Source organism: Rhinolophus ferrumequinum, chromosome 16 (genome assembly GCF_004115265.2).
Source record: "Rhinolophus ferrumequinum isolate MPI-CBG mRhiFer1 chromosome 16, mRhiFer1_v1.p, whole genome shotgun sequence".
NCBI classification, from domain to species: domain Eukaryota; kingdom Metazoa; phylum Chordata; class Mammalia; order Chiroptera; family Rhinolophidae; genus Rhinolophus; species Rhinolophus ferrumequinum.
The window spans coordinates 4,325,327-4,351,544 of record NC_046299.1 but is presented as its reverse complement, the minus strand read 5'-3'; the positions used below and the strand labels follow the sequence as shown (position 1 = coordinate 4,351,544).

Below are 26,218 nucleotides of genomic sequence, written 5' to 3'. Positions count from 1 at the left end.
TCGTCCCCTAGGGAAGACCAAGAAGAGTGGCAGAGATGGTGGTGCCAGGACTCATAGGAACATGCCCGAGCCTCGGATGCAGGCCCTGGTGCCAAGGCCAGGCTGGGAAGGACCCCGACCTTGAGCTCAGCTCAACGTTTCTAAGGGGATCCTCTATGTATAGAGCTGTGTGCAGGAAGTGAAGGAGGCTTGTGTGCAGGTTTCCTTGATAAGAAGAAAGAGACTTAAGTCATAAAGCCTTTGAAATGTGGACACTCTCTGGCTCACTGGGTCTGTCCTGAGATGCCGTGACTGCCCCCGTGCCCTGCTGCACGGTAACCCGAACAGGCGACTTCTGTCCAGGGCCTACTGAGTTCTGAATGCTTTTTTTACCAAAGAAACCTCTATTCTTCACGAAGCGTTTGGCATTTGAAGATTGAGTCACAGGGCTGACAGGAAGCTCAGAAATCACCCGTCTGAATTCCCACTTGCTCGCCTTTCCGTTTGGCCAAAGGGAACCCTGAGGGGAGTTACCTGTCTCAGTGTATGAACAGTTGCCAGCCCTGAGGACACTCATGTAGATGCCAGCTTCCCTTTATCCCTTTACATCAGTCTGGTATTGGCACAGGATTATGACAGTCTCCTTAACGGACCTGCGGGATGAGCCCCCCGTCCCCGCTGTGACCCGACTGATGCCCTCCCACGGCCCCTGGTGAACGGGCTCCTCCTCGGACCCATGTCCCTCTTCTTACTCTCTAGCTGCATGCTCAGTGTTGTGTTTGGATCTTTATGACTTTTGTACTCATCGTTGGAGTGTTTGGACTTATCTGCATGTGACATAAGCCAACGCAGTATAACTGAGGTGAGAGAGAGTCGTCTCTGAGTTAGATGCCCGGGGAAGAGTAGAGGCCACACATTACTGAGTGTGAGAAACGCAGAGGCAAGGGAGCATCCAGAAAGATTCTGAAGTCAGGACACATCACGAGGCCTTGTTCCAGATCAAAGGAAAATGGGTGTGTTCACGGAGGGTGACCTGGAACTCCAGGGCAGGCCCCCACATTTACAGGAAGCAGCTGGGCCTCACCTCAGAACTGGCGTGACTTTAAATCAGGTAGATGGTGAGATCTCCATGCAGATGAGTCAGGTTACAGTCACACGTTTCAGCGTAGGATTCCCCTTTGACTGGTTTTCAGTTAGTTGAGCAGAAGTGAGCTGTCACTCACCTTACCTTCTCAGGAGCTCAGGAAACTCCTGCCCAATGTCAGTAACCAATGCGAGAGTGGCTGTTCCTTTTGGTATTGACAGATAACATTGCCGAGTTACTAACTTAATTTTTAGTGATTTCCAACATACTGTGATATGAAAATGGGGACACGGAGTTTGGTGAGCTCTTTGTCTGAGTTAGTACCATGTTTCCTCGAAAATAAGACCTACTTGGACAATCAGCTCTACTGCGTCTTTTGGAGCAAATATTAATATAAGACCCGGTCTTACATTAATATAATTTAAGACCATGTATAATATAATATAATATAACATAATACCAGGTATAATATAATATAATATAATATAATATAATATAATATAATATAATACTGGATCTTGTATTCATATTTGCTCCAAAAGACGCATTAGAACTGACTGTCTGGCTAGGTCTTATTTTTGGGGAAACACGGTAGTTGGATGACTGACTTCACGAGGCGGGGTGGGTCCCGCTGAAATGTTCCCGCTAAGCCCTCCAGAGTCACTTCTGGTTACCGTGGGAGTTTGGGGGTTGGGGAACGGTTGCTGTTGTTACTATCACTCTGGCGGGAGAGCTCTTAAAATACTTTTCTGAAAGAGAGCTTCAAAATTCCACTTGTGGTCTAGCATCACCTCTGCTAGGACACCTGGCTCCTCTGGAGGGCTGACGGCAGGGCCGGCAAGGCTGTACAGGGCCTCGTCTCTGCTCTGTGCCTCAAGATAACGCACCATGGCAGTCTACACCATCCCAATGGCTCGATCCCTCCACCTGGAGAATCTCTGCCAACTTTTGGCAAATTCCTGTGCTGCTGGACACTCACAGTTCTTTGGAAAAGCCGGCCAATGGTTGATGTACGGGATTCATGCAGAAGGCGGGTTGAGCCAGTTCAGAATAGTAACCACTCCAGGTAATTCCTGAAAAGGACAAGTGCCTGTCTTCCTCAGGCTTGCACTTTTCATGTCACTTTCAATGTGAGTTACTTCTGGATCTAGAGCCAAATTTATTTAAATTACTTCAGTCACATTGGAGAGTGTCCTAATGAACTCTTTTCTCAATCACCCACAAAATGGTAAATGGGTTTATGCTCATCAAGTTCACTCTGAACGCTTTCCGGAAACCTTTGCTCACTTCTGCTTTGTTGCATTCGAAGGCTGGCTGAGCTTTAGCTCCCAGAACTCCGAAAGCTGAACCGGGAGGATATATGGCCAGTGCTCTACACTCTTCCTGTCTTTTCCTAGTGGCCTGATGTTAGCAAGTGGTTTTCTGTCAGAGTTACATCCCTTCACGGGTGATTCAAAATCCGCTTCCATGATATGAATATAGTGAAAACAGTCTCACTAACCAGAGTTCTCTGGTAAGTTGCTATATCTGAGGAAATAATGTGCAGTTGGTGGGAAGTCTTGACACACAACCCTTGCTGGGTGCTGGCTTGTCACCGCCTCTTTGTTAATAGAACCAGGGCCAGGGGCTGCCTGGAGCCCTTCGCATTTTGCCTGGACTTCTTCATAGACCTTCACCTGGAGATGGGTCCAGCGAGGCAGGCTTTCTCAGCCTCGGCTCTATGGCCATTTTGGACCATGTGCCTCTGCTGTGGGGGCTGTCCTGTGCATTATAGGGTGTTAACAGTGTCCCGGGCCTCCACCTACTAGATGCCAATGGCACCTCCCCAGTTGTGGCAGCTGAGATACCTCCCTCCAGACCTTGCCAGATGTCTTCTAGGAGGCAGAATCAGCCTCTGTTGAGACCTTCTGCAGTAAGGAATGTGTGAGTGTGACATCTGGTGCTCACATCTGCCCTGTGGTTTTTTCTACCTGCTTCCAGACAAGGTCACCAGGTAACCCAACTGTGCTTTTCAAGAACCCAGGGCCCTGTCTTGGATTTCTTTTTTGATTAGAGATGTGTGATGGGTCCAAGATTGTGTGGATTGAAGCTTTTTGCTCTACTGAAAACATTTGTACCCTCTCCCTATGTCGACCTTCTTACTGAGAAGATGGTAACTTTGAAGGTCGTTTTAGAAGGTGTATTTGGGGGTGGTGGGGGTTGCTTTACACATTTTAAGGTATATAACTATGCAGTTAGAATTGTTTTTGATAATTTGGCAAATTAACGAAAATTGTTCTTGCAGCTTACCTTTTAAAAATGAACTAAATTATAATATCCCTTATTGTTTTCCTATGTTGTGTGGGAAAATTATATTTCCAGAAAAAAACAAACAAAAAAAGACAGTGACCTCTGAAGGTTCTGACTATGTTTTCAAATCCTAAATTAGTGCCAAAAGACTAACATGGCTTTGCCTGGCGAAAGTTTCTGCTGTGTTACTGTTGATGTCAGGGAGCTAAAGTAAGTTCAGAAGAAAACCCGAGAAGATCAGCTGTAGGGACGCTAGGCAGAGGATTACGCCCCAGGGGACACACAGGCCTTGTGACACCCCAGGTAGCAGCCTGGGTTCTTCCGTGGTATTCCTAGCACAGCCACACTGCTTTCCTTGCCTTTGATCTATACCATCCAAGGGGCTTATATTTCACAGCTTTTCTGGAACACACTGTACTACTAGTAGCACTCAGGGCTATCGATTCCAAGGGAGCACGCCATCAAACTCACACCAATTTTTGAAACCACTAAGATACACGCGCCGGATAAATGAGTTCATGCTCTCCCTCTCCCGTGATCGTACACCTGGGGTCAGGTATTTCGAAGGAGCTTCGAATTGTGGCCAAGTAACGCCCTTTACTTTCTATCTGATATAGTCATCCCAGCATGGCCCCCGACGATTCTTCATTGGTGGGTAAACATCATTTGTCACTCATAATGAAAAAGTGGGAAGAGGAGAACATTAACATACCTATAGATAATACATGCACTGTTCCTGCATGTGTCACAATTAGCTGTGTCTTGCCCAGTCCGATATGAAAGCCTACAAGATAAGAACAGGAGAGTATTACAAGTGGTGGCTGGTGGTCGCTGGCTTTTCTAGAGCAGACACCTCCCATCAGTTGCTTTCCCAAAGCCAGTGCTCGTCACAGTAATGGCAATTGATTCATGTGTGTTCCCCATTTTGTTCCTGACTCTGCATTTACACAACCAGTGCAACAGCTACCGCAAGCTAGGATGATGTTGAAATTAAATTTCGATTGTGAACATAAGCTACTGGATGAAGTAAATAATCTGATTTCATTATAAGCAGAGGGAATTTGGGATGTTTCAGTGCGACTTTATATTTATGGTGTTTTAAAGAAACTTTGAGGGAGAATCAACCCCAGGTATACTGACTTGATAGCTTGTTTTTGCCCCACAACCTCTTGTCTTCGAAGAGTAGGGGGTCTGCAAACTACGGCCCTCAGGCCAAATCCCGCCCTGGGCCTGATTTGTCCAGCAAGCTAAGACTGGATTTTACATTTTTAAGTGGTTGAAAAAATAGGATAATTATAGTTGGAACACATGAAAAGTAATGAAATTCAAATTTCAGTGTCCCTATGTAAAGTTTTAAATTTTGATTTAAAAAAATTGTGAAAATTTTAGTATAAATAACTACATGATATCCTTGATTTTGCCTCTTGGTCTGCAAATTCCAGAATATTTACTCTGGATCGTCACAGGAAAAAAATCTGTTGACCCCTGTGGTAGAGTATTATGCTGCCGCTGTCATGCCTCCTGATTTGCTTTCTCTGGCTATGTTCCCTGATGAGATCTGCAGCCCTGGGAGGCCAGGGATTTGGGGCAGGGGGTTCTGGGAGATGGGGGCGGGGGGGCGGAGCTAACTCTCCTCTTGCCAAAATCATGGAGTCTTTTTTGAAGTATATTGTGGAAGTTGCTATAAACTTGAAAGTTTGATGATCAGGATTTTCTTGACCAGGACTTGAATATCTCTCAGGATCAGGATTTTCTTGACCAGGACTTGAATATCTCTCAGCACAGTCACCCCAAGAAACTAGTATTGGGGTGCTTCCACACAGGTTTTTCTAATCACTTTGGCTACCCTTTCCTTTCCGATATTTTTTAACATGCAATTGTATTTTGTTATGAATATTACTTTGTACCCAGGGACAAACGTGACAACCAGAATCTGTTAAATTTGTGGTAGAAGAAAAGCTTCCATCTGACTTGGCTTATACACACTTAGGGGGCACATTTACATTTGTGCAGTCACTCAACATATTAATAGTGTGAACAAAAGGCTTTCTGTCAACAAAGATCTTCAGTATTTTGTCACCCTCACTATGCAAACTTCTCTTGTATGCATCATGGGTTTTGAATTGAAAATAACTTTTGTTTTCCTCATTATATTTTGTGTTACATAAACATTTGACAAAGGATTTTCCACTCCATGCCATGTTGTCTCAGTGAGCTTTGGTAAACTGGGGCTCGACCTTTGAGTTCTGTGCATTTTATCAAGTGAGCACGTTGTGCCCCAAAGTTTTCCCTGTCACTGCCTGTGACCCATTCTAGTTGGGCCAGAATTGGAATCATACGAGTGTGCTTGCTTTTGTGTTGACCTTGGTCCACCACTACTTCCTGTATGGGGCACCTTTGGGACCCACACTTGGCCTCTTCCTCTCTCTCCCCTTGGCTTTATCAGGAGAGGAACAATGAGGTGCCTGTGTGTTACACCCTTCCACTTTTTCTTAACCAGATGCAAAGACTTTCCTTCCAGCCCTTCCCTCTTCAGGACAAGCCCCAAGTGTGCCTTCATCCTGAACCTCCCCAAACGCCTTGCTCCATCCAGCTTGGTCCTAAGCTCATTTCTGACCAAGGTCATTTCGTACAATACTCGAGCCCATGTCCTAGTGATGACATGTCCTGTGTATGCACAATGTGTTGTCAGACTTTTGGGTTGGGTTGCACACAGGGATCGCGCCACTGCTGTATTGTGCCAGCATGCAGTCCCCACCAGTCGCGGGCTGGGGCGGGGGTGGGGTGGGGGAGATGTGTTAGTTGTCTACGTGCTAGTCGTACTGCGAAGCTTAGGCTTTTAAAAACCAATGGGCAAAATCTGGGGGGGGGGCATTTCTTCACCCTTATCTGGGGGCACAGAGAACCTTCCTGCCCTAGACCTCGGGACAAATCTCTAGTAAGCCTGTCGGCACCAACACCCCTGCCTTCTGGATGCATTGACTGATTCATTTCCTCCCAGTATCGTGGGATTCCCAAGTGTCTCATTTACACTGGAGCCTTGAGTCCTCATTGAATTATGCCATCCTCGTCTTACAGAGGAGGGCACAGGAACACGTCGGGTCTGGGATGTCATTATGCTTGGACCCCAGGCTTCTGATGCTGTGCCATGCCCTGCTTGGACCTTGGGACTGGTGTTTTGCACTACATGTAATTGCCAGCCTGGGACAGTCAGTGAATCCAGCAATGACAGACAAAGGCTTCAGGCACCTGAAAGGCACAAGAGGATCCTCTTCCAGGACCTTGGGGTTCTTCAGTTAGACATTGCTGTTTTAAAGCCCTTTCTGAAATGACTCTATTCTTAGCACCTTGTAAAAAGCACACTTTTTCCCCCATTATAGTCGGTAAGCAAACAGTTATTTACCGCCTTCTTGGGGTCAGGCATTATTCTGGCTACTGAGGAGACATTTTTGAACAAAACAGTGTCCTTGCCCTCACAAATCTTACTGTAGAGTGGGAGAGGCAGACAAGCTTCCTGTAAACACATGGATGGATGGATGGACGGATGCATGGATGGACAGACGGACGGATCATTTTTGATACTACTGTGTGTTAGGAAAGTGTTGTAAAGCGAGGCCTCTGGCTGGCACATGGAGGGCACATCATTTGAAATACAACCTGGATGATAACGAAAAATGAAGTTAGTTGTTTGGATGAGTGTTGCAAGCAGAAGGACCATCACTTGTAAGCTTCCTGCAGGGGGGATGGCGTTGCCATGTTTGCAGGACAGAAAAACAGGCTGGTGTGGCTAGAAGAGATGGAGCAAATGGGAGTGGACGGAGTGCAGATCATGTACAATGGGAAGCTCTTTGGCCATTATTTAAAGTTAAAGGGAAACCACTGTAGACTTTTTCTTATAGACGGTTGACAGAATGACATGGAAAACACTTCCTCTTGAATTTACTCTCCACCCCTTCCTGCTCTAGTATCACTTTCACTCAATTTCCTTTCTCTCACTTAGTTACAACCCAGCCTACCTTACTCAGTCCTGAGATATACCGTTTCCCTGAAAATAAGACCTAGCCGGACCATCAGCTCTAATGCGTCTTTTGGACGCATTATATAATATATTACGCAATATATTGCAAAATATAATATATTATATTATACTATTCCCTATCTTTAAAATATTATAGTAAAATAAGACCAGGTCTTATATTAATTTTTGCTCCAAAAGATGCGTTAGAGCTGATGGTCTGCCTAGGTCTTATTTTTGGGGAAACGTGGTAGCAGGGTTTGCCTGGTGTTTGTTGGTAAGAAGCAAATGAGTCGTCTTGTCTACTTTATATGGAGACGTATCTGTGGTCACTCTTTCGTTAGCTAATTTAAAAGAAAAATTGTTGGTCGGTCATATTTCTACCAGGTCTGAGAAGTATTTCTAGGACCTCATTGCCATGAACTTCTCTTGGAGTAAACCCTTCAGTCTGTTTCTCAGGTTTTGTTTAGGACCTTTCTTTTGTTTAAAGGATTCACGTGTTTAGAGTCCATAGAGGTCGTTTATAGAAATGGAGGTCAATGAGAAATTCATCTGTGGTTAAATTTGAAAGTGCTGTCCTTATGTCATGTGGTTAGGTCATAGACTGCTTTAGCAGCTAACGTCAATCAAGGTATTCTTGCTGAAATTTGATTAGGCATGAGGGTGTTTTAAAAAGAGGGCTGAAACTTTGTAATACGTTGTGCTTATTGCTTTGATAAACCATCTAATTGTCCTTGGAACTTCCGAGCTGTAGGGTTTGGCTTCGCTCATAATTTTATGGTCACGTTAATAATTGTGTTGCAGCATCTGAATGGATGTGTTCTCCAAATACAGATGCAACAGATAAGTTCTCTCTGCACCGTAGGGAACATGCAGTGCTGTTACGGAATTTCCCAGTTTTTTTCCTTCTCCCTTGAAAACAAGTCATAAAACCAGTACTTGGAATGATTATCTTTCTAGATTACCATTTTCACGAAGTTGAGCAAAAACCTCGAACTCTGGAGCAGATATTTCTCCAGTGACAGTGGGGCTAGCGATCTCAGCGATTACAAGTTTGGAGAAGACAGAGCTTGGGTTATTGATGTGAAAACTGTAGTGGAAGAACGTCTTTATCAAAACATAAATTTTTTGTCTTGCAAGTTACTTGCTACACGGGTAAATCCCTTTTCCCTTTTGTTTTGAGGAACTTTTATTACCTTATATAGGTTTATAATCCTCTGCCTGTCAGAATGCCTGGTAAACCCTGGGTGCTTGGTTAATATTAATTTGGCCAAATAATACAGTCTTTGTGTTTTCATGCTGAAGATCAGTAGTAGACACATCTAATAAAAAAATTCCAGCCAAGTGCAAAAAGCAAATGAAAAGTATAAATTGTGAAAAGCTCTGGTCCTCACTTTTTTCCCTTTAGGAACCCCCTTGAACCCCGGTAATAAGCATGCTCATTGTAAATATGGATTTTTAATGCATTGATCTTTGTAGCACTCACTATTTATTGTCCTGTTGCAGTTAGTTGCCGTTTGCCAGTATTTTCTGGCTTCAACAATGTCTATAATTTGAAAAACCAGCATTCAGCACCAAGGACAGTGCTGGGAGTCTAAGATGCTGCCTTTTCAGTGCTTCCTCTTTTTTGTTTCCTGACCTTCTTGTCCCCCTTCCCTCGGATCACAGCTTCAACCCAAGGACCGATTCTGAGACCCCGAACCTCTCTTCACTTGATGCCTTTTGGATACTCATTAGTCTCCAAGGAGATTAGACATGAGTTATGAAGTGAATAGAGATGTAAAGAGCATGGGCTTTGTGAAAGCACCTGGAGGAGGAGCTGTTATTCCTGATCTGTTAAAGCAGAAGATTTTGGACAAGCTAATTTGACAGTGTAGTTTTGGCGGAGTCCACCTGCAGTGTCATGTCCACTTCTGCTTTGCAGTGAACCAGATTTCTTCACAAGACCTTGCTCTACTTCAAAGAAAGCAAAGTGAGTGACGTTTATGGAAGACACCGTGGGACTCTAACCAGGGCTCCCCCATTGGAAGGAAGCACTGGGCCTCCTTTGTTTAGTGGCCTGGAATTCTCCAGTTTGACTTTGCAGGCAGGCCACCAGTACCTCTAGCTCCCTTAGGCTGCTGCAGTAATCTGCTCCAATTCTTCAGCTGTCATTGTCAAAAGTTCCTGAATATAAAACTTCACGTTTGTGTATGTATATAGAGAACCAACACAACACTGGGGCGATGTCGAGGAGGCAAGTTTTCAGTTATTCCTCCTGCAGACTGACAGCGAAAGCAGCAGTCAGGAGCAGAACTTAGAAAAACACCACCACCAAAACCGCAACAAGGAAGGGAAGGCACACGGCAGAGCTGGTGTAGCAGGTATTACTACAAAGCCATAGGGGCAATAACAGAAGGAGGACAACTGCCAGCTTCAGCCTGAGCGCGACCTCAGCTGTGTCCTGCAACGGAGGGACTGCAAAGCCGGGGACAGGAGTGGCAGACAGCGTCGGCCTTTTCATGAAGGTGTCACAGGGAGATCTAAGCTAGCAAGGCCCTAGGTGGTAGGAAGGGTGCTGAGAAATGCCATAGAAAGGTCACACAAAGCTTTTTCCCGGCCATACGTATCCAAGCTGCTCGCTCAGTGTATCTGAGGCCTCGAAAAAGGGGCCTGAGAGGCACGGTGAATAATGACTCTGAGGCCCCCCCCAAAACATAAATAAATAAAGTGTTTGAAAAGGTCAGGAATGGAAAAAAATACATACACGTATTATCTTATTGTGTGTGTTATCGGGAGCAGAGTCCGACAAAGTTATCAGCATCTCAGACACGAATGGTTGGCAGGTGGACATTAATTCTATGGTGTTTAGTAGAAATTACTGGTATCGGGTTACTGGATTGACTTTACGAGCTGTTCCTGCTGCCGCAGGCCCAGGACACTATTTTCTCCGTAAGTCGTTGAATTCCCAACTGAAAGTCCCCTCCTCGCATTCCCGGGGGGACTGGTTTTAGCTGTCACAGAAGTACTGTCCTCTCGACCCACATCAGTGGAGCACGCAGCCCGCCGTGGGCCGTGGGCAGCTCTGCCTGGCCGCACAGGGCCTGGGGTCCCGTTGCTCATTGGCTGGCCTTTTCCACGGCACGTGATTTTCAGCAAGCTCAGAGTTCCTAGCACATAAGCTAATGCCACCTGAGATGCTGCTGCAACCATAGCGTCTCCTTTCATTATGGTCCTCGAAATACTAGTTACACAGGGTGTGGGGACTGTCACTTCGAATGAACTCAGAGGTATGTGTTATGCCCATAGCTAGGGACGGCGGTTGATGCAAACAAAAGAAAACAGCACGCGCTCTGCTGTCAGTCATACTCTTATGCACTTGTTTAATTTATTCTCTCAATTTTGATCTCTGGTTCTGTCGGCATCCTCACCGGGTGCCAGAAACCGTGGTTTCCTTCGGCAGTTTAGCCCACGTGTGTACCCCATTCGATCCCTGAGCCATCAATCACTTAGGTCAGCATCTTACAGGGCTTTTTCACTTACTAGTCTCAAAGTGACACTAATTAGAGGCCTAAAGCGACACCGCTCCTATTGTTGGGAGAAATTAAGTTTCAGAAACAGCCTAAGTCAGCTGTTTTCAGGGACCCCCTCCTCCGTGGTCAGGCTCCCGGGCCTGTGGATTCGGCTTGCTCCTAAGTCTGCCTTCTCGCTACCAATTGGCCTGCTTTTGCCCTCGAAGTGTAGTTATTTCATATATCAGCTGTCCAGTAGCTAAAGTGAATTTTGACTTTGCCCATATATCCATGCAGACACAACTATTTATCTATTTTGTGCACTTGAGCTGTTAAGTGACAGGATTTGGGGACCATCCAAGTGAAGTTTGTTAAGTGAGTAGGAGGCCGATTTCCCTAAGAAACTCCAAGGTCACCGATTGCTCAATCAGGGTGGCGCTGGCTTTCACCGGCCAGCGTATGACCAGCTTCCCAACCGCTGGTAGGAGCGTCTTTTAGCCAGTGGCTGGTTTGCTATGTAAGGCTGAGCAATTCTGCGCCCACTAGAGGCCTGGGATCCCCAAGAAGACAGAGCAGAGCAGTTTTAACTGAGGTTGTGTTTTGAGGACATAAAGTTACCGTGACCCCCCAAGTCTCTGTGGCACCCGTTTTCCCCTGCCTTAGGGATGTCTAAGTGGGTTGATCATTGTGAAGCCTTCTCGGTAGTCTATGGGAATAGTGCTGTTTCCTGCTGTTGAGAAGCCCTGTGGTCAGTAACTTTCCTCGCCCAGAACGCCTGTCATTCGGTATTATCAAGGCGTGCTGCGTAGTTTTCTTTGTTGGCACAGCCAATGTCTGGTGTGCCAGTCACAGCACAGGTGGCAGTAAAGGTTTATGGATGCATGGGATGACGAATGAAAGAGCAAATGGAAAATAAAAATCACTGGAAAGGTAATGCTGTCTCAGATCTGAGTGTCGGTTTGACCTCTGTTCCAGTGGAATTTAGCAGCTCTTACTTGACAAAAAACTTGAAAAAGGCTCACTCTATGTTTTCTGTTCAGCACCCTGAATATAATAGAGGAGTGTCTGCATTCAAGTTCCTATATTATAATCCCTGAATTATTTCTGTTTTGAGAATTATAATCAACAGTCATTTATTACACGGCCCTGGTTTTTCTCTTCTCTTTCTCTTTCGCCTGGAGATGTTAGGTCATGCAATAAGGCCAATCTCTTTAACTACTGGTTTCTTCCATTCGTCTAGGACTTCTTTTTTGGAGGAAAGGGCTCTCATTGAAATTGAAGTACATCAAACACTTCTTCATTTCCGCATACACTCGGGATCCCCGACTTGGAAAGCACATGCTCCAAACATCCCTTGTGTAAAATAGTTGTCCTACGGGACTCCATTTAGGGAAACCTACTTTTGGAGGCCCGTGTTAGAAGGAATATCCCTCTATGGACATGACTGTTAGGTTTTATAGCGTCTCTGGATCTCAGTGCAGCTGGAAAAAAATTGAGGGCTCGCAGGAACCCCAACACCATGTATAATTCTGGCTTACTGGAAAGTGTCTGAGGCCCATACCAATTACTTAGGAGTGATGTTCTAGAACATAGCCATTCACAGGTTAAGGTGGGTCATGCTTCCCATTTATCTCACCCTTACTTAATTTTTTCCACCAGAAGGTAAAGTTCTCAAAATCGTACATGCGCCATTCTCACAGAGCCAGGAAAGCGAGATGTTGACCCTTGAATAACGAGCTTGACATGCAAACCCTGTGTGATCTTATAAACACATCAGGATAGTTTTCCGTAATCCTGGTGATTTCTGCTGAGTGTTCTCATAAGACACTCAGTGTTCTAAAGGACTTTGCTCTGTGTTATCCAGAATCACTACCTGGCTTTCACCGTGCTGGCGTGTGCACGGCTCCTCCAGTGTTTCTCTGCACCAGCTCTGTGCACGGCTCGTTGCTGGGCAGCAGTGGTTGGATGAATGAAAACACAGACCTTGCCCTCAAGACACTTGCAGTCTAGAGGACACATGTTTCTAAGAGGAAGAAACTGCTTATACGTTAAGGGAGTGGAATTGTGTGACTTGGAAAAACAGCACGCTCTCTGTGAGACTTGTGCAGTGCGCGTCCAAACCAGCATCCTTGCACTGTCCCCTCATTGGCAGCTCGGCACGTTCTCTGGCAAACACCCAGCACCCTCTTTGTGGCTCTTTTACAGGCCATTCCGCAGTGGTTCCTGATGAAGTGATTAGGTGTCTTTCTCTCGTGCGACTGCGTGCATCTTGGTGGCCATGTATCCATCTCCATCCATCTTCCCAATGCCAGCGTTCCCAGTTCCGGGCTTTCTGCCGAGTAGCGCTTGTGGCGCGCGTGTGTCACAAATCCAACTTCGTTCATGATGCACTAACAGAAAGTTAGCGCCCTCCTTTTCTCGCTGCTTCACGTCACAACACTTACCACCATGGAACATGCCATGGATGTTAGTTATTATTGTGCTTTTAGTCTGTGACCCCCGCTAGAATGTCAGCACCCTGAGAGCAGAGAGTTTTGTCTCTTCCCTGGTGAACGTTCAGTGCCCACATTGGCGCCTGATTTGTAGCGGGTGCTCAGGAAATATTTTGGAATAATGAATGAGCACTGAAGGAAGGAAGGGAGGAAGGGAGGAAGGATGGATGGATGGATGGATGGATGGATGGATGGATGGATGGATGAATGAATGGATGAATGAAGAATCTGTATGAGCGTCCTGTTGGGTTAACTGCTACCATCCCCTGAGCTTCTCTTCTGAAAAGGAAAATGGGATGGTCAGTTTTGTGATACTCCCAGCTGGATCAGCTAGTCGAGAACATCTGGCTAAAAGTATTACCGTGATCCCATCTTAAATTCCCCCAAACAAGTGGGAAAGGTCAGTTATCTTCTGCTTCCCACACTGAGTTACTAAAATAAGTGACCTAGTCTGCATCTGAAACAGCCCCCTCCTCCTTTCTTTAGCCCAGAAACAACCCTGGTGAAGGAGTTTTACTGCGAAACACCCTATTAATAATGAACTTGGTGGCTTTCTTTAGGCACTGTTGACAAATTAACTTTTATTGTCCTAGCAGCTCTCCAAATGTGGTGATACTATACTTCTGGGGAGACTCTGGCTGTGAGGGAAGCTTTTAATGTGTGTTTTCATTACAAAGAATTAAAGGGAGACAATAAGGGTGGTTAGTACAGGGCATGGCCCTTCCTGGAGAGTCCAGGCCTGTGGCCTGGAGCCCCTGAGAGCATGAGGACTCAGCTGGCCTCCCCTGCTCTCGCCCCGAGCCCTCTGCCTCACCCCTGCACTGCTTCTGGTTGTCTCTGCCGCTCCCTGAGGCCCTGCCCCTCCCCCTGCATGCATCCCTTTATAAGAGCTGTGCATGATGAAGAAAACGGAATCTGTTATTATTACTGCACATGCATCATTATTACTGTCAGAAATACATGCAGATTTGGGCCGAGACCGACACAGAGATGGCCCCTATTATTAGGGCCAGACTTTATCTTTAGTGTTGTACAATCGTATTTTCATAATATAAAATCGTAATATATAAAAATCGGGGAGTATAGTAATTATTATTTTGTGTGTGTCCTGCCTGGTTATATTACACACAGGCAAGACTTACATTTTCTTTCATACGTTCCTGAAGTCAAAGAGATTCTTAAGCTGCAAAATGATGACAATATGACAAACAAGTCGCTCACCCCAGAGGCCCTGGGAGTAACTATTATTAATAAGGAAAACAACTTTTTAGGGCTCAGTCCAGGCTGATTTGATTGACTTGTTTTTTCCTGGAGGAGAGAGAAAAGCTGAAGCTATATAATTTATTGGAAATTAATTATAATAAATTTTGGTGGCTACCAAACTAGAATGAAAATAGGAATGTAAGTACACTGCGTGAAAACAAATCCTCCTTCTGGGTTGCCGTTTTTCTCCAGCTCTAGTACTGTCTGTCATGGGCGGGCTACCTCACAGAGCTTTTAATTTGCAAGTATTAATGTGCCTTAGCCAGGGGTCTGGTGGTAAATAGCCACACAGGCTTTTCTCTGGGATTTATCGTTTCTTTGGATGTGCGTTTTTACAGCAGTTTAGTTAATAAATTTAAATCAGAACTTAACTCTTTGTGAAGCTTTTGTGCTTTGTTTCAAAAGCCTGACTTTTAAGCCTTCAGAGCTCTTGGAGCTGACAGTAACATCTTTAAATCGGGGTGTCATCATTTCTAAAATTCAATGATGAGACTTTTATCTGGGGAGGTAGCAAATTGCTGGAACCAGTGACACATCCACAGAGAAATTGTTACTCCATTTTTAGTCAAAATATGCCCATTTTTGATTATCTTTACCTAGGAACTCAGTCTTTCAAATTCAGATGTGCTTATTTTATTTTAAGTAGAAGAAAGCTTTCCTTCTACTTGTTCACATGAACTTGGACATACATTTGAAGCAGTTAGAGCCAGACGGGCAGGGGCTGGTCCCTGGATGAGCCGCTCACGGTGCAGAGGGCACGGGAAGGCCCTGCCGTCGTTGCCCCAGGAAGGTTGCTCGTGGATAGATTGTCTGCTTGGCACTCAGGTCCCTGTACTTGAAGATCAATGACCTCGATTTTTCTGAAATTACCTCGTAGATGGGATTTCTCTGACTGGTTATGCATCCTTAAAAATACGCTTTATTTCTGGAATCCCTTCGCATGGTGGTCTCTGCTCTCTCTCTACTAGGAGGTTGCTCTCTGGGGAACATAAATTCGCATGGACCTTACCAGGTCTGGGGTGCAGGAGCCTCATAGCCCCTTCCAGTAGAAGGAAGGACCCAGATTTGCAGTAGCAACAAAAGTGCCTGCTTTTTAATTCTGTGCAGACAGACCAGGGTTCCCATCTTCGGAGAAGGAAGAGAATGGATGCGCGTGCCTGACAGGACAGGAGATGGGTTCTGTCTTTACCATTTCCCAGCAGCCTTTGATCTCGGGGAATGTCCCTAGCATGACCAAGCTTTAGTTTCCTCCTGGAGAGCATGCCTACCTCCCACTGTCATTCTGAGCGTTAATTAAGACGATGCCGAATGGCCAGCATATTGGAGATGCTCAAAATACACGAGTTCTGTAGGTGCTCAGCCCGGAGACTCATTTCTTTGGAATTCGCCCACAGATCCAGTCAGAGCGATAACACAAACATTTCTGCAGAGCTTGGCAGAAACTGCATGGGATCTAAGAAAATATTTGAAAACTAGAACTTGCATTTCATCCTTTAAAAAAAAATTCCAATGCGGGGACATAAATCCATAAATTCCATAAACGTGCATGTCATGCTTTGAGTTGCTCATTTTATCTGCAAATGGGTGTCTGAACGGCCTAGTGGCTCGGTGGTGAGGCCTTATTCACCTACCAACTGACAAGGCTGGGGAGGTATTTGGAATCTTATTTTGGCATTCTGCACAGGGAGATTATTTAAATTACATTTTCAAGGATGTGTGATACCTACATGAAGCCCAAAGCAAGAATTTGAAATGTGTTTTACACTCTTAGAAATATATTTGCTTCATTTTTCATATTAAAGATGGAAAGGCTATTATTTTTCAAGAACTTAAAAATAGCATTTACGAAGTTATATAAATATGAGCTATCGAGAAGGCTCCCCATGGCTGTGTGCACGAAATGAAGAAGATGCTAGAGAGAATATGAGCTGTGCTTCCATTTCAAAGTCACAAAATATGACAACTTATACCTGGACATTAGAAACTGAACATATTACCACAAATATATAAAGGTCATTAGTGATAACAGAAAAAGAAGGAAACAAAAGGACAGCGGTCAAAGCCAGCATGTTAGGTAGTGGAATGGATGAAGTATCCAGAGGAGAGAAAAGAACCTAACAGTGGGATCACTGTACACATTTATGATGGACACCTGTCAAGAGGGCTGTGTCACTTCTCTCTTGTAACCTTTTGGGAGCATTTTAAGGCAGTGACTGAAATGACCATGTCCTGGGACATCTCTGAAAATTTGTCTTGAGAGCAGAAAAGAGCCTTGAGGTCCCTCCTCTTATTTGGACTGTTCTCTTTAACACGGGAACATACAGCTCAGAGAGGCCAGGCCAGCGTGAGCTGGGTCGAACCCCACATCAACAGCCTTGGCCATGACACTGAACCAACTTGCCCTGTACGTTTCTCTGAAAACGAGTACAAAGCCCGGCGTCTCCGTTCTGTAATCCTCAACCCCTCCTATCCTTGGAAATAAACCAGCCTACATAATAAAGCAAGAAACTATCTCTGATGGGATGGAAGCCTGCTCCTTCCCTTAACCTCCCTGCACGGCAGCCCTTGGAAGGTTGCTGCTCAGTAACAGTTGGAAGGAGTAACTTTTACTGAGTGCAAACACCGTCGTGGACTGAGAGACATGTCTTCTGCATTCCATTCACTCCTCAAGAGACAGTCGGGAGGCAGGTGTTCTTAGCTTTTACAGAATAAGAAGCTGAAGTTCGGAGAGATGGATAATCCTACCCAGGCACCATTAGGGGAGGGAGGGCAGGGCCAGCTGCCAACTCCGGACTGGCTGAGCTGAGCCCAGGTCATTCCACGGCTCCCCTCCTCCATCTCATTCCCGGAAAATGGAAAAGCCAAGTGCCCGGGAGGCAGACTTCAGTGGGCTGGCTGGAATGTTTCAAACGTTTGGGGGTTACAACAAATGCGCAGAGGGACACCGAAACTGATTAATCCAGAACAGGAGAAAGTGAAGTGCTGCCATTTTCCTTCCATTCATATAGGGAGGAGGTCCGGACAGCAGTGCATTGGGCTGGTTAAGGACCTTGGTGTGTCTGATCTCGCTGCCCAGAGCTGTTTCCTGCTTTGCTGTGATGCACGGTGCCAGACGCCTGGGAGGCAGCACGCCGCCTCCCAGAGAAGGTCCATGAGGACCCTTTGCACAACCACAGAGGCCAGTGAGAGACCAATGGTGCCCGCCCTCCCCCCTCGCACTTTGGCCCTTCCAGCTGACCAGGTGGAAGGCGTGGCCCTCAGTGAAGTGGGCAGGCTTGGCAAGAGTGACCCGGTCGTCCTTCCATAGCGAGCCCAGCCATTCTGAGGTGGGATCGCCTAATGCCCAGCTTTCCTCTTGGCTCTCGGAGGGTGGACCCGGGAAGTTCCCAGTAAGAATCGCGTGCCGAGACCTTGGTGATTCCTGGTTACGCCCAGGCTGCCGCAGTGCTGCACAATTTTCCACGTTGGTTCTTTCTGCTCTATGACGTAAACACATTGAATTGTCCCCTGATGCTTCCTCCGTAATTGTGATACAGCATTTATTCTATTTGTGCATGGATAATTAGAGAAAATTCGGAGTGGTTTCTCATCCCCTGACAGGTCCTTCTGAAGAGTACCTGATTCTGAGTGATTTGTGACGATAAGGACATGAGGCAAAGCAAGTATTTAACTTCTGTCCATCTGGCATCAGTGGGTGAAGGCAAGTCACGTGGCATAACTTTGTGCTGTGGCGACCTCTTATTATTGCTGGTGGGAGGTTTAGACCTTTTTTATGATTTAGAGAACTGCTGTCATGTCCGTATTATACATTTAAATGGCAGGTGTGTGCTTATCTCTCTCTTACACACGTACACACACAGGCACACACACACAGACATGCACACACTTCCCAAGCAGAGTCCCGAACGCTGTACGAGCTGATGAACACTTCAGCGTCGCCTGGAATGATGACCTGTGAACTCTTCAAAGGTGGGCCTGAGTTCATTTGACTTCTACCCCCTCCTTGCCTGGCACAGTGCCCACCACTTAGGAGACTCTGGGTAGAAGCGTTCTGAACGTGTGCATGAACGAGACACCTGTCTGGCCAGCAGTCACACACCTGGGCTGGTCCTGCACCCCGTTCTGACTTGGGTTTCAGTTGTGTCCCTATGTTTACAAGACCATGGTACAGGAGTCGGTGATGTCTCGTCCATGGCCCACACTTGGCCACTGCCTGTTTCTGGAAATGAAGTTCCGTGGGGACACAGCCATGTCATTAGCACGTGTGTTGTCCATGGCTGCTTTCCTGACATGGCGATGGCGCTGCATCATTTTTATAGACTGGGTGGCCCTCCAGGCCCACAGTGGTTACCGTCTGCCCTTTGCAGATGAAGTGCGCCAATGTCTGCATGTGGGACCCGAGGTCTTGCTTCCACTCGCACGCACCCCTCGAGCCTCTCTCCTCATCGCTAAAGGTGTGTGTCTGTACGTATCCCTCCCTCCCTGCTCCCCCATGTTTCGTTGAGTAGAAGGAAACCTAAGCGGAGCGACCGTTAATACACGGTCTGCACTGGGTTCCGGTTCACGCGTTGCTGTTCCTCAGATAAAGATTCCTGTCTCCTTGTCAGATCCACGGTGAGTGCTGCCCTCAAATGTCCTGGTCTCAGGGGATTTGCGTGGCTTCGTTTTCTTTTCTATCGCTCTGTGCCCTGCACGCGGGAAAACTCGGTATCACGCCAGAGAGAAACACCCTCATCAGTGCGGTGTGAACAGGACCTGGTGAGCAGGTAGCAGGGACCCACAGGAGACGGGGGGTCACTTCCTGCCAGCCACTGGGCTTCTTGGGTTGGCTGGTTATTTAGGATTTTCTTTTAAGTGACAGTCTCACGTTTGCTCTGACTCAGTACAGCCACAACCCCTCCCGCTCCCCCACCCCCCCATTTCATGATTTCATCTCTGCCTATTTGTCACATTTAATGCCTGTTTGGTGTGGCCTGGGTTCTGCTGCTCCTCCTTCCGCCCACACCTGAGCTTGCAGGTAGCGCCCAGCAGGTGCTGGGAGAGACCGGCAGTGAAAGAACCTGCTTCACCCTGGGCAACAGTAGATCCTGCCCTTGTATTTGATAGCTCGACTCTAGCTTCTCATAGTTTCTCCAGGTTTTCTCCGAATAGCAGGGTACCATCAGGCTGTCACACCAATGGACCCATCCCCCCACTCATGCGTGGGATACAGTCTTAGAAGTACACAGCCGTCTCCCACCGAGGTGCCACGTCACAGTTGCTGGTGCCTGTGTACCATGCGCGCTGCAGGCCTGCTCCCGCCCAGCAACCCATCACCGCTCAGGAATTACGGCCGTTACAAGAAGTGGTTGTGTGTTTAAACTCAGTGCCCCGTTCGCCTGGTTCGCAGCCTGCAGTGACTGCATTAGTGCCTTATTTTGGTAGCCTGTGTGACCCTGAACTTCCCGAGGAGAGACAAGAATAATACCGAGAGCTGTGAACTAAGCAGGGTAACCACCGGCCTTCACGCCTGCACTGCATCAAGCAAGGGATTTTAGTGACTCCCTCGTAGGATATGCCCCTTAATCAGTGTCCACCGTGCACTGGTACCTGCCAGGAGCTGTGTAGACGTCACCTTGAAGCTTCTACCATCCCGCCCTGACAGAAGAGGAAACGGCAGCTCACTGAGATTACGGAACTTGCCTGAGCTGAAAACTTGCTCTGCTGAGGCCTTTGGCAATCTACATAAGCAAAGGCATTCCTGAGTCTCTCTCACACAAAATAATTTGGAAACTACTAAAAGTGGCTGTGGTTGGTGACACAGAAATGCCTATGCACAGAGTAAGAAGCGCTACACAGCTAGCCAGACAAACTCAGTAGTGAAAAGAAGTCCTAGTAAAGAGTTATATATTCAAAATGCTTCAAGAAACATAATTTGGCCCGCGGCCACTAGCCAAGTTCTGAGAGCCTTGCTTTCCGTCACCCTGTCCTAACTGAACACAAGAGCAATGCCATGGCCCCAGCAGGCCTGGCTCAGGCCGGCAGTGCGAGGGCATTGGGGCAGGATTTGTCACTTGGGTTAAACGTCATGGGCTGCGCGATGCGTGGGAGATGCCTGCCCTCCCTGGGACTGCTCGTAACCCAGGCAAAATTCTGTACAAAGTAGGCCCCTCTGAGCTAATTGGGGGTAGACGGTGGAGAGAGAGATTGCTTTTACCTCACTTCTGAGCATTCTCTACTCCTAGTATAAACTTCAGAATATTTCCCAAGGAAAACTCCATTGATATTTGAACTTGGTCATGAAATTCTTCATTGTGTTACATAATGACCGTATAACAATCTACATAAAGGGAGCTGTCCTGTTTTCTACCGTGACATGCAATGAAAACACTTATTTCTTAGCTCCGATTGAATACATAAATACGTCCTGCGCGTTCCTCCTTCTACGGTGATGGTCCTGGAACACACCTGCCGGTCCAGTTCTCGGGGGCAGAATGTTCTATATTCAGGGTCTTGGGATCTGGTTGAAGTTGGTCTCAGTTGCAGTATTTACATCAAGAAAATCAGCAAATGCTGCCCCTTCCTCCGCCCAGAGCCAGTTGTGGAAGCAGTGCCCACCCACACGCACACACCTGTCTCCCACTCCTCGTGACTGCTGGACCCAGACACCTGGGAACGGGATGAAGAAGGTTCTTGCTTCTTACCTGCCCACCCCTCAGGCTGCTGTCTGCTCCTGAATTCTGACTTAGAAAAGAGTGGTGGACATTGGAAGTTTGGCCAAATTAATGACCCTGGGCATTGAGTAAGAAGGGTCACCTTCAAGTGGCCTTGGAGTTTGAAGCCACTTGCTTCATGGTTATCTGTGTCCTGAGGACTCAGAGAGGGAGGAGGAAATGACAGTTCTTAGGAGCAGATGTTGGGGTCAGCAGGATAGCGACGTGCCTTTCCACCCTGAGCTCGTCCTGTGCAGACAACTGAACTAGCGACTGATCTGAAGTTAAGTCAGCCTTAGGCTTGCTCCGCCTTGTTTTGGGGACTTGGGTGAAGAGCTTTTTGTGATGATGGAAATGTTGTGTCCTCTGCAGTAGCCACCCCGAGGCTCCTGAACACTGGAAATGTTGCCAGTGGGACTGAGAAACTGAATTTTCGGTTATAATTAGTTTGAGTTTACATTTCAACAGCCACATGTGGTTAGGGGCCACTGCACTGGACAAGGCAGTCCAGGGCTTTCGGGGATGGCACTGGATGGCGGCCAGGGTGCTGGCAGTGGGGGAGGTGCGTCACCACGCTGGACTCAGACGGGGCCGCCCTGTGTTCCCCAGACTCTAACACTGCTGACCGGGAAGTCCAGCACTCACACCACCAGCAGACATCCATCCAGCTGCCCCTGGTACTGGGCGAAACACGTTAGGTCATCCCGCCTTTCCCTCCCCCTCCATCTGCAGGATGGGCGATTATCTCCAACTTACAAAGAAATGAAGCCCAGAGAGCTGCCACCCTTCCCCAAGCCCTCAGAGCCAGAATTCCCACCTAGACTTGTCTTTCTCATCTCAGAACCTTTCTCATCACAAAACTCGGGGGTCCTATTTAAAACAAACCCCCGCACTTGTTCTAATCATGGAAGCAGCCTATACACAGCGTACAGCACGGTTCTCCTTTCAGGGGGTTCACTGGTATTCAGCCTTTGCAGGCTTTTATTCTTGTACATACCCCGGTAAGCACGCACACGAGCAAATGCATTCAGTTGGCTGTCTGACATTTGGTGAATTTCACTCCCCACTGGCGATGTCCATCCCTTTCTGTTTTGCTGTCTGCTTTGAGTCACTATATCCAAGTCAGTGTCAGGTCCCTGTTTAGCCTCTTAATTTTTCTGTGGGAATGTGGTCTCCTGATCCACAGACAAATGCCTTAGGGACTCACCTTAGTGTGTGTAGCTCTGGAATATGTACCTACTCGAGTCTAAATGATTGAAATGGGATGAAAATGGAGATGTAAACCCACGACCAAACAAGGCCTTTGGAAAGCATTCTGTAATGTTAGGTCCCTCTGAATCTGCTGTTCGATCACGATTGGCCAGCCACTCTTTTTGCTCACTGCCAGCAACTGCAAACCATACTCTGAAAACAGGAGGTGGGGCTTGTTGAGAATTCACTCCTCTTGTACATGGGCCACCCTCACTAAGCTGGAGAAGCCAGAAGTCAAGGGCAAAGTTTGCATCTGGCACCTTGCCTAGGAGCCAGGACTTAAGCCTTACTTGCTGCCTTGGAATATTGCAACCTCCCCATTTTGCAATATGCAAACACTGTGTAATGCAAGCACAACAGTGTCTGGAGGACACTGTGCACGGGGTGATTTGCTGCCCTGAGAATGTGTTTCCTGGCTTACCTTCATGCTGCCTGCCAACTCACTTCCCCAGGGCTCGGGGCTGATCACATGAGACAACAGGGTACCGTCTCAGATGCCACCTCCAGAACACAGGCTGGAGGGAATCTAGACAGGTTCAAGGTGGAACGGGAAAGAGAAGGTATGGCTGTCTAGGCAAAGGCCGGTAAGCCAGAGGCTTTTGGATGTACGGGCCCAGAGCAGCGCTGGCTGTTTTGTGTCAGCATGGCACGCTGCCTGGCCCACACGCACCTTCCTAGCTGAGGGGCTCCTACCTTTTAAGTCGTTTGTTTTTAAACTTGCTGTTACACAATTTCAAGTTCAAAAGATGGGAAATGAAGTTCAGCGATCTGTTATCAATGCTAGACAGTTTGGCTGTTAACTTGGTATTGTTCCCTCTACAGCTCAGCTAGACACATAGGGCAGCTGTGTCAGGGGACACGGCATCTGTCTCGTAATCACACAGACAGGGCTCGTCGAAGGACGGGCATTGCTTCAGTGAGTCAGGTAAGGAAAGAAAAACATGCTTTCTGTTGTAGAAAACCGTGTACCGTCCTGAATGTCAGCGCTATTCCAATTACTTACTATAAGGGAGTCAGCGTTTACTTTTCAAAATGCCATCTGAATTCTTTCCTTTCTCGCCCATAATGTGATTCCTAAGGGGCAAGTAGCTTGTTGTGTAGATTAGCTATTTGGACTGGCAGACCTGTCATACTTAGTCAGTATCATAAACCCTTGGTCCTCAGACATAACAAGAAAAGCTCCATCAGCCTATTCAAAATGTACGTATGGTTGGAATTCCAGGCCAGCCGAGTGAGGCCGGCTCACAAGTAAATCTTGAAGGTGAGGATACAATGAATCCTGACATCATCCGACAATCTGTGACCCCTTTGGGCTTGCTCTGTGCTAGACCATAGCCTGGAGACAGAAATGCTGCCTCTAGTCTCACTATGGATTGGGGTTTGGGGGAGCTCTAGATGAACCCTGGGGTGCTGAGTCTACCGAGCATCTTAAGAAACGTGTGTACCTACCCTTCCCGGTGGGCCTCTCCTTTCTCCAACTCCTGAATGACCCCCAGTAGCACTTTGATGGTTTCTTGGCTTGAGCTGATCAAGTTCTCCATCATCTGAAGCTGTGCTTTCAGGTCCAACACTTCCGTGTGAGGCACGATTGTGTGGCATTCTTCACCCAGAGCGACCTCTGTCGGACAGGGCTGGTTCTCCCGCCCCAGCGGGGCTTGAGTCTGCAGGGGCTGGTCACTACATTCGGGGGACAGGCACTGCACGGGGGGTGCCTGGAGCCCGTTGATGTGGGCAGCCCTGCCCCGCTCCTCGTCGGCCGCGGGGCACAGCGACCGCTCGCTGGCGGCGGCAGAGTTTGACAAGGCGGGTTCGGGGGCCTTCGCCCCGGGGGCAGGTGCATAAACAGCGGCCACCTCCGTTTTAAACACCGTGCCGGGCGCGGAAGGAGCGGGTGCCTCAGCGTCAGGTGTTGCGGGCCTGTCCTGTCTGGCTCTCCCGGGCGGCTGGTACTCCGACCCCTGCGAGGGAGGCCGGCTGGAGTTGTGGGGAGGCGCGTCCCCGCAGCTGCGCACCCCCGCGGTTTCGCACGGCTCCGCGCAGTTGGCCCCGGCGGGCTGCTCCAGCGCGTTCATGTGCTCGTGGGAGTGGAAAACCAAGGCCGTGGTCTTCTGAACCCGGCCCGCCGCCCACGGCCGGGCCTCCTCCTGGGGCTCTTCCTCCCGCTTCTCTTTGGAATCTACTACAAACCCATTGTTTTGACTTTTAAAGGCGTCCGCAGCTGGGATGCTTTTGAGGGTCCCTTTTTTGCGGTCCAGCGGGAACGTCTGGTAACACTTCTTCAGGTCTGGCGAGGTCTGCACGCCTGTGCTCTTGGTGACGTTGGGGATGGACCTCCGCGCGGGCACTGTCATGTACTTGCGGTAGGCTCTGCAGGACGCCGCCTTGGGCTCCCGCTTCTCGGCCGCCGGGCCCGCGGAGAGCTGCGTGTCCCTCTGCTCGTTCTGCGCCTCGCAGATGTCCTTAAACCGCACCTGCAAGGCTTTATTCCGTTTCTTAATCTGCCGGTTGGGATCCAGCGCGTATTTCATCTCCAGGGCCAGGCAGGCGGCGGGGTCCACGTCCCTTTCTGACGACGTGAGGACGCATCTGCCGGTGTCCTTACTGACCATGATTCCTGCGTTGGGGAACATCAACAGAGCTGTCAGTCCACAGACATGCACGCGCAAACACGGGCAGCCCCAAATGCACACGCAAGCACTTTGAGCCCGAACGACTACTGCCTGCTCCCTAATTATTTGTGAACAGGTGACGTGGGCCTTTATGTTAAGCGAAAGCAGACAGGCTGAGAAAGGCTGGCAGACAGAGCTTGAAATGCTCCTCGGGTATTAACGCCTGCTTCCTTTTCCATGTGGGACACACTGGTTTGTCTGGGGATTGTAATGCGTGTTTCCCCATTAGACAAACCTGTTTTACTATATTCGTCAAGACACCCAACGATGCCGCCTCTTCTGCTTTGCAGACGATCGTTTCACACGCGCGCCTCTGCTTCGTGGGCAGATGGTTTTCCAAATGCGACTTATTTGGTTTGGGTTTTTACTATTTTTTGAGGATGACGTGATCAATCTGTTAGTGGAATCCAAGGGAATTGCTGTTTTCTCTTAAAGACTTATTGGCGATTCCCGCTCCTGACCAGATAAATGTGGAGAGCCGTAAGTTGAGGAACTGAAATCAATCGATGCGTGTTAGCCCTTCTGGATGCCATGGGCTAGTGCGCTACCCTACTTTATGGGGAAACCGTAAAGGGCAGACCTCGGAGCTGCAGCTCGCTCCCTCTGGGTTAGCACAGCCATAAAAAGAACAGGGTTTCCCCGTGTCTGCAAAGGCACTTAGCACTTCTTTGATTCTATTGAGAGTGGTCTTTGAAAGTACTTTTTCTAAAAGACATTATTCATTCTGGAATCCAGTATTGTGTTTTGATCACAACCTCTGAAAATGAAAACAATGGTGGTTGCTTCAGTATTTTAATTCTGAAAGAAAATAAAATCACGAGGCTTTATGTTAATCCTGCAGATTCATCTTGGGCTGAGTTATTAATACCACTCAAAAGATGCAGGTGGCCAGTGGCTGCTCTCGGGGACACCGGTGGGGTAAAAACCTTTACTATATTGGGCTGGTTCACAGCTCTTTGTGGCACACGGAAGGACTTTCTTGAGGGTCGAACT

The 26,218-nt window shown here is 47.7% G+C and overlaps 2 protein-coding genes across 4 annotated transcripts in view; one reads left to right on the top strand and one right to left on the bottom strand.

The window, feature by feature from the left end:
* DOCK1 (dedicator of cytokinesis 1) overlaps positions 1–26,218 on the top strand; it is a 455,780-nt gene that overhangs the window by 191,935 nt on the left and 237,627 nt on the right. The gene's annotated exons all lie outside the window — the stretch shown is intronic.
* The window catches only part of INSYN2A (inhibitory synaptic factor 2A), a 57,725-nt gene that overhangs the window by 14,644 nt on the left and 16,863 nt on the right, over positions 1–26,218 (bottom strand). The window contains exons 2-3 of one of the 2 annotated variants that reach the window (XM_033130589.1): positions 24,006–25,170; positions 4,065–4,136 (exon numbers count right to left, since the gene is read on the bottom strand). In XM_033130589.1, the coding sequence (XP_032986480.1) occupies positions 4,065–4,136; positions 24,006–25,165 (1,232 nt within the window). In that variant the 5' untranslated portion in view covers positions 25,166–25,170. The remainder of the gene's footprint in view (positions 1–4,064; positions 4,137–24,005; positions 25,171–26,218) is intronic. The other variant, XM_033130590.1, reaches the window with a different exon arrangement.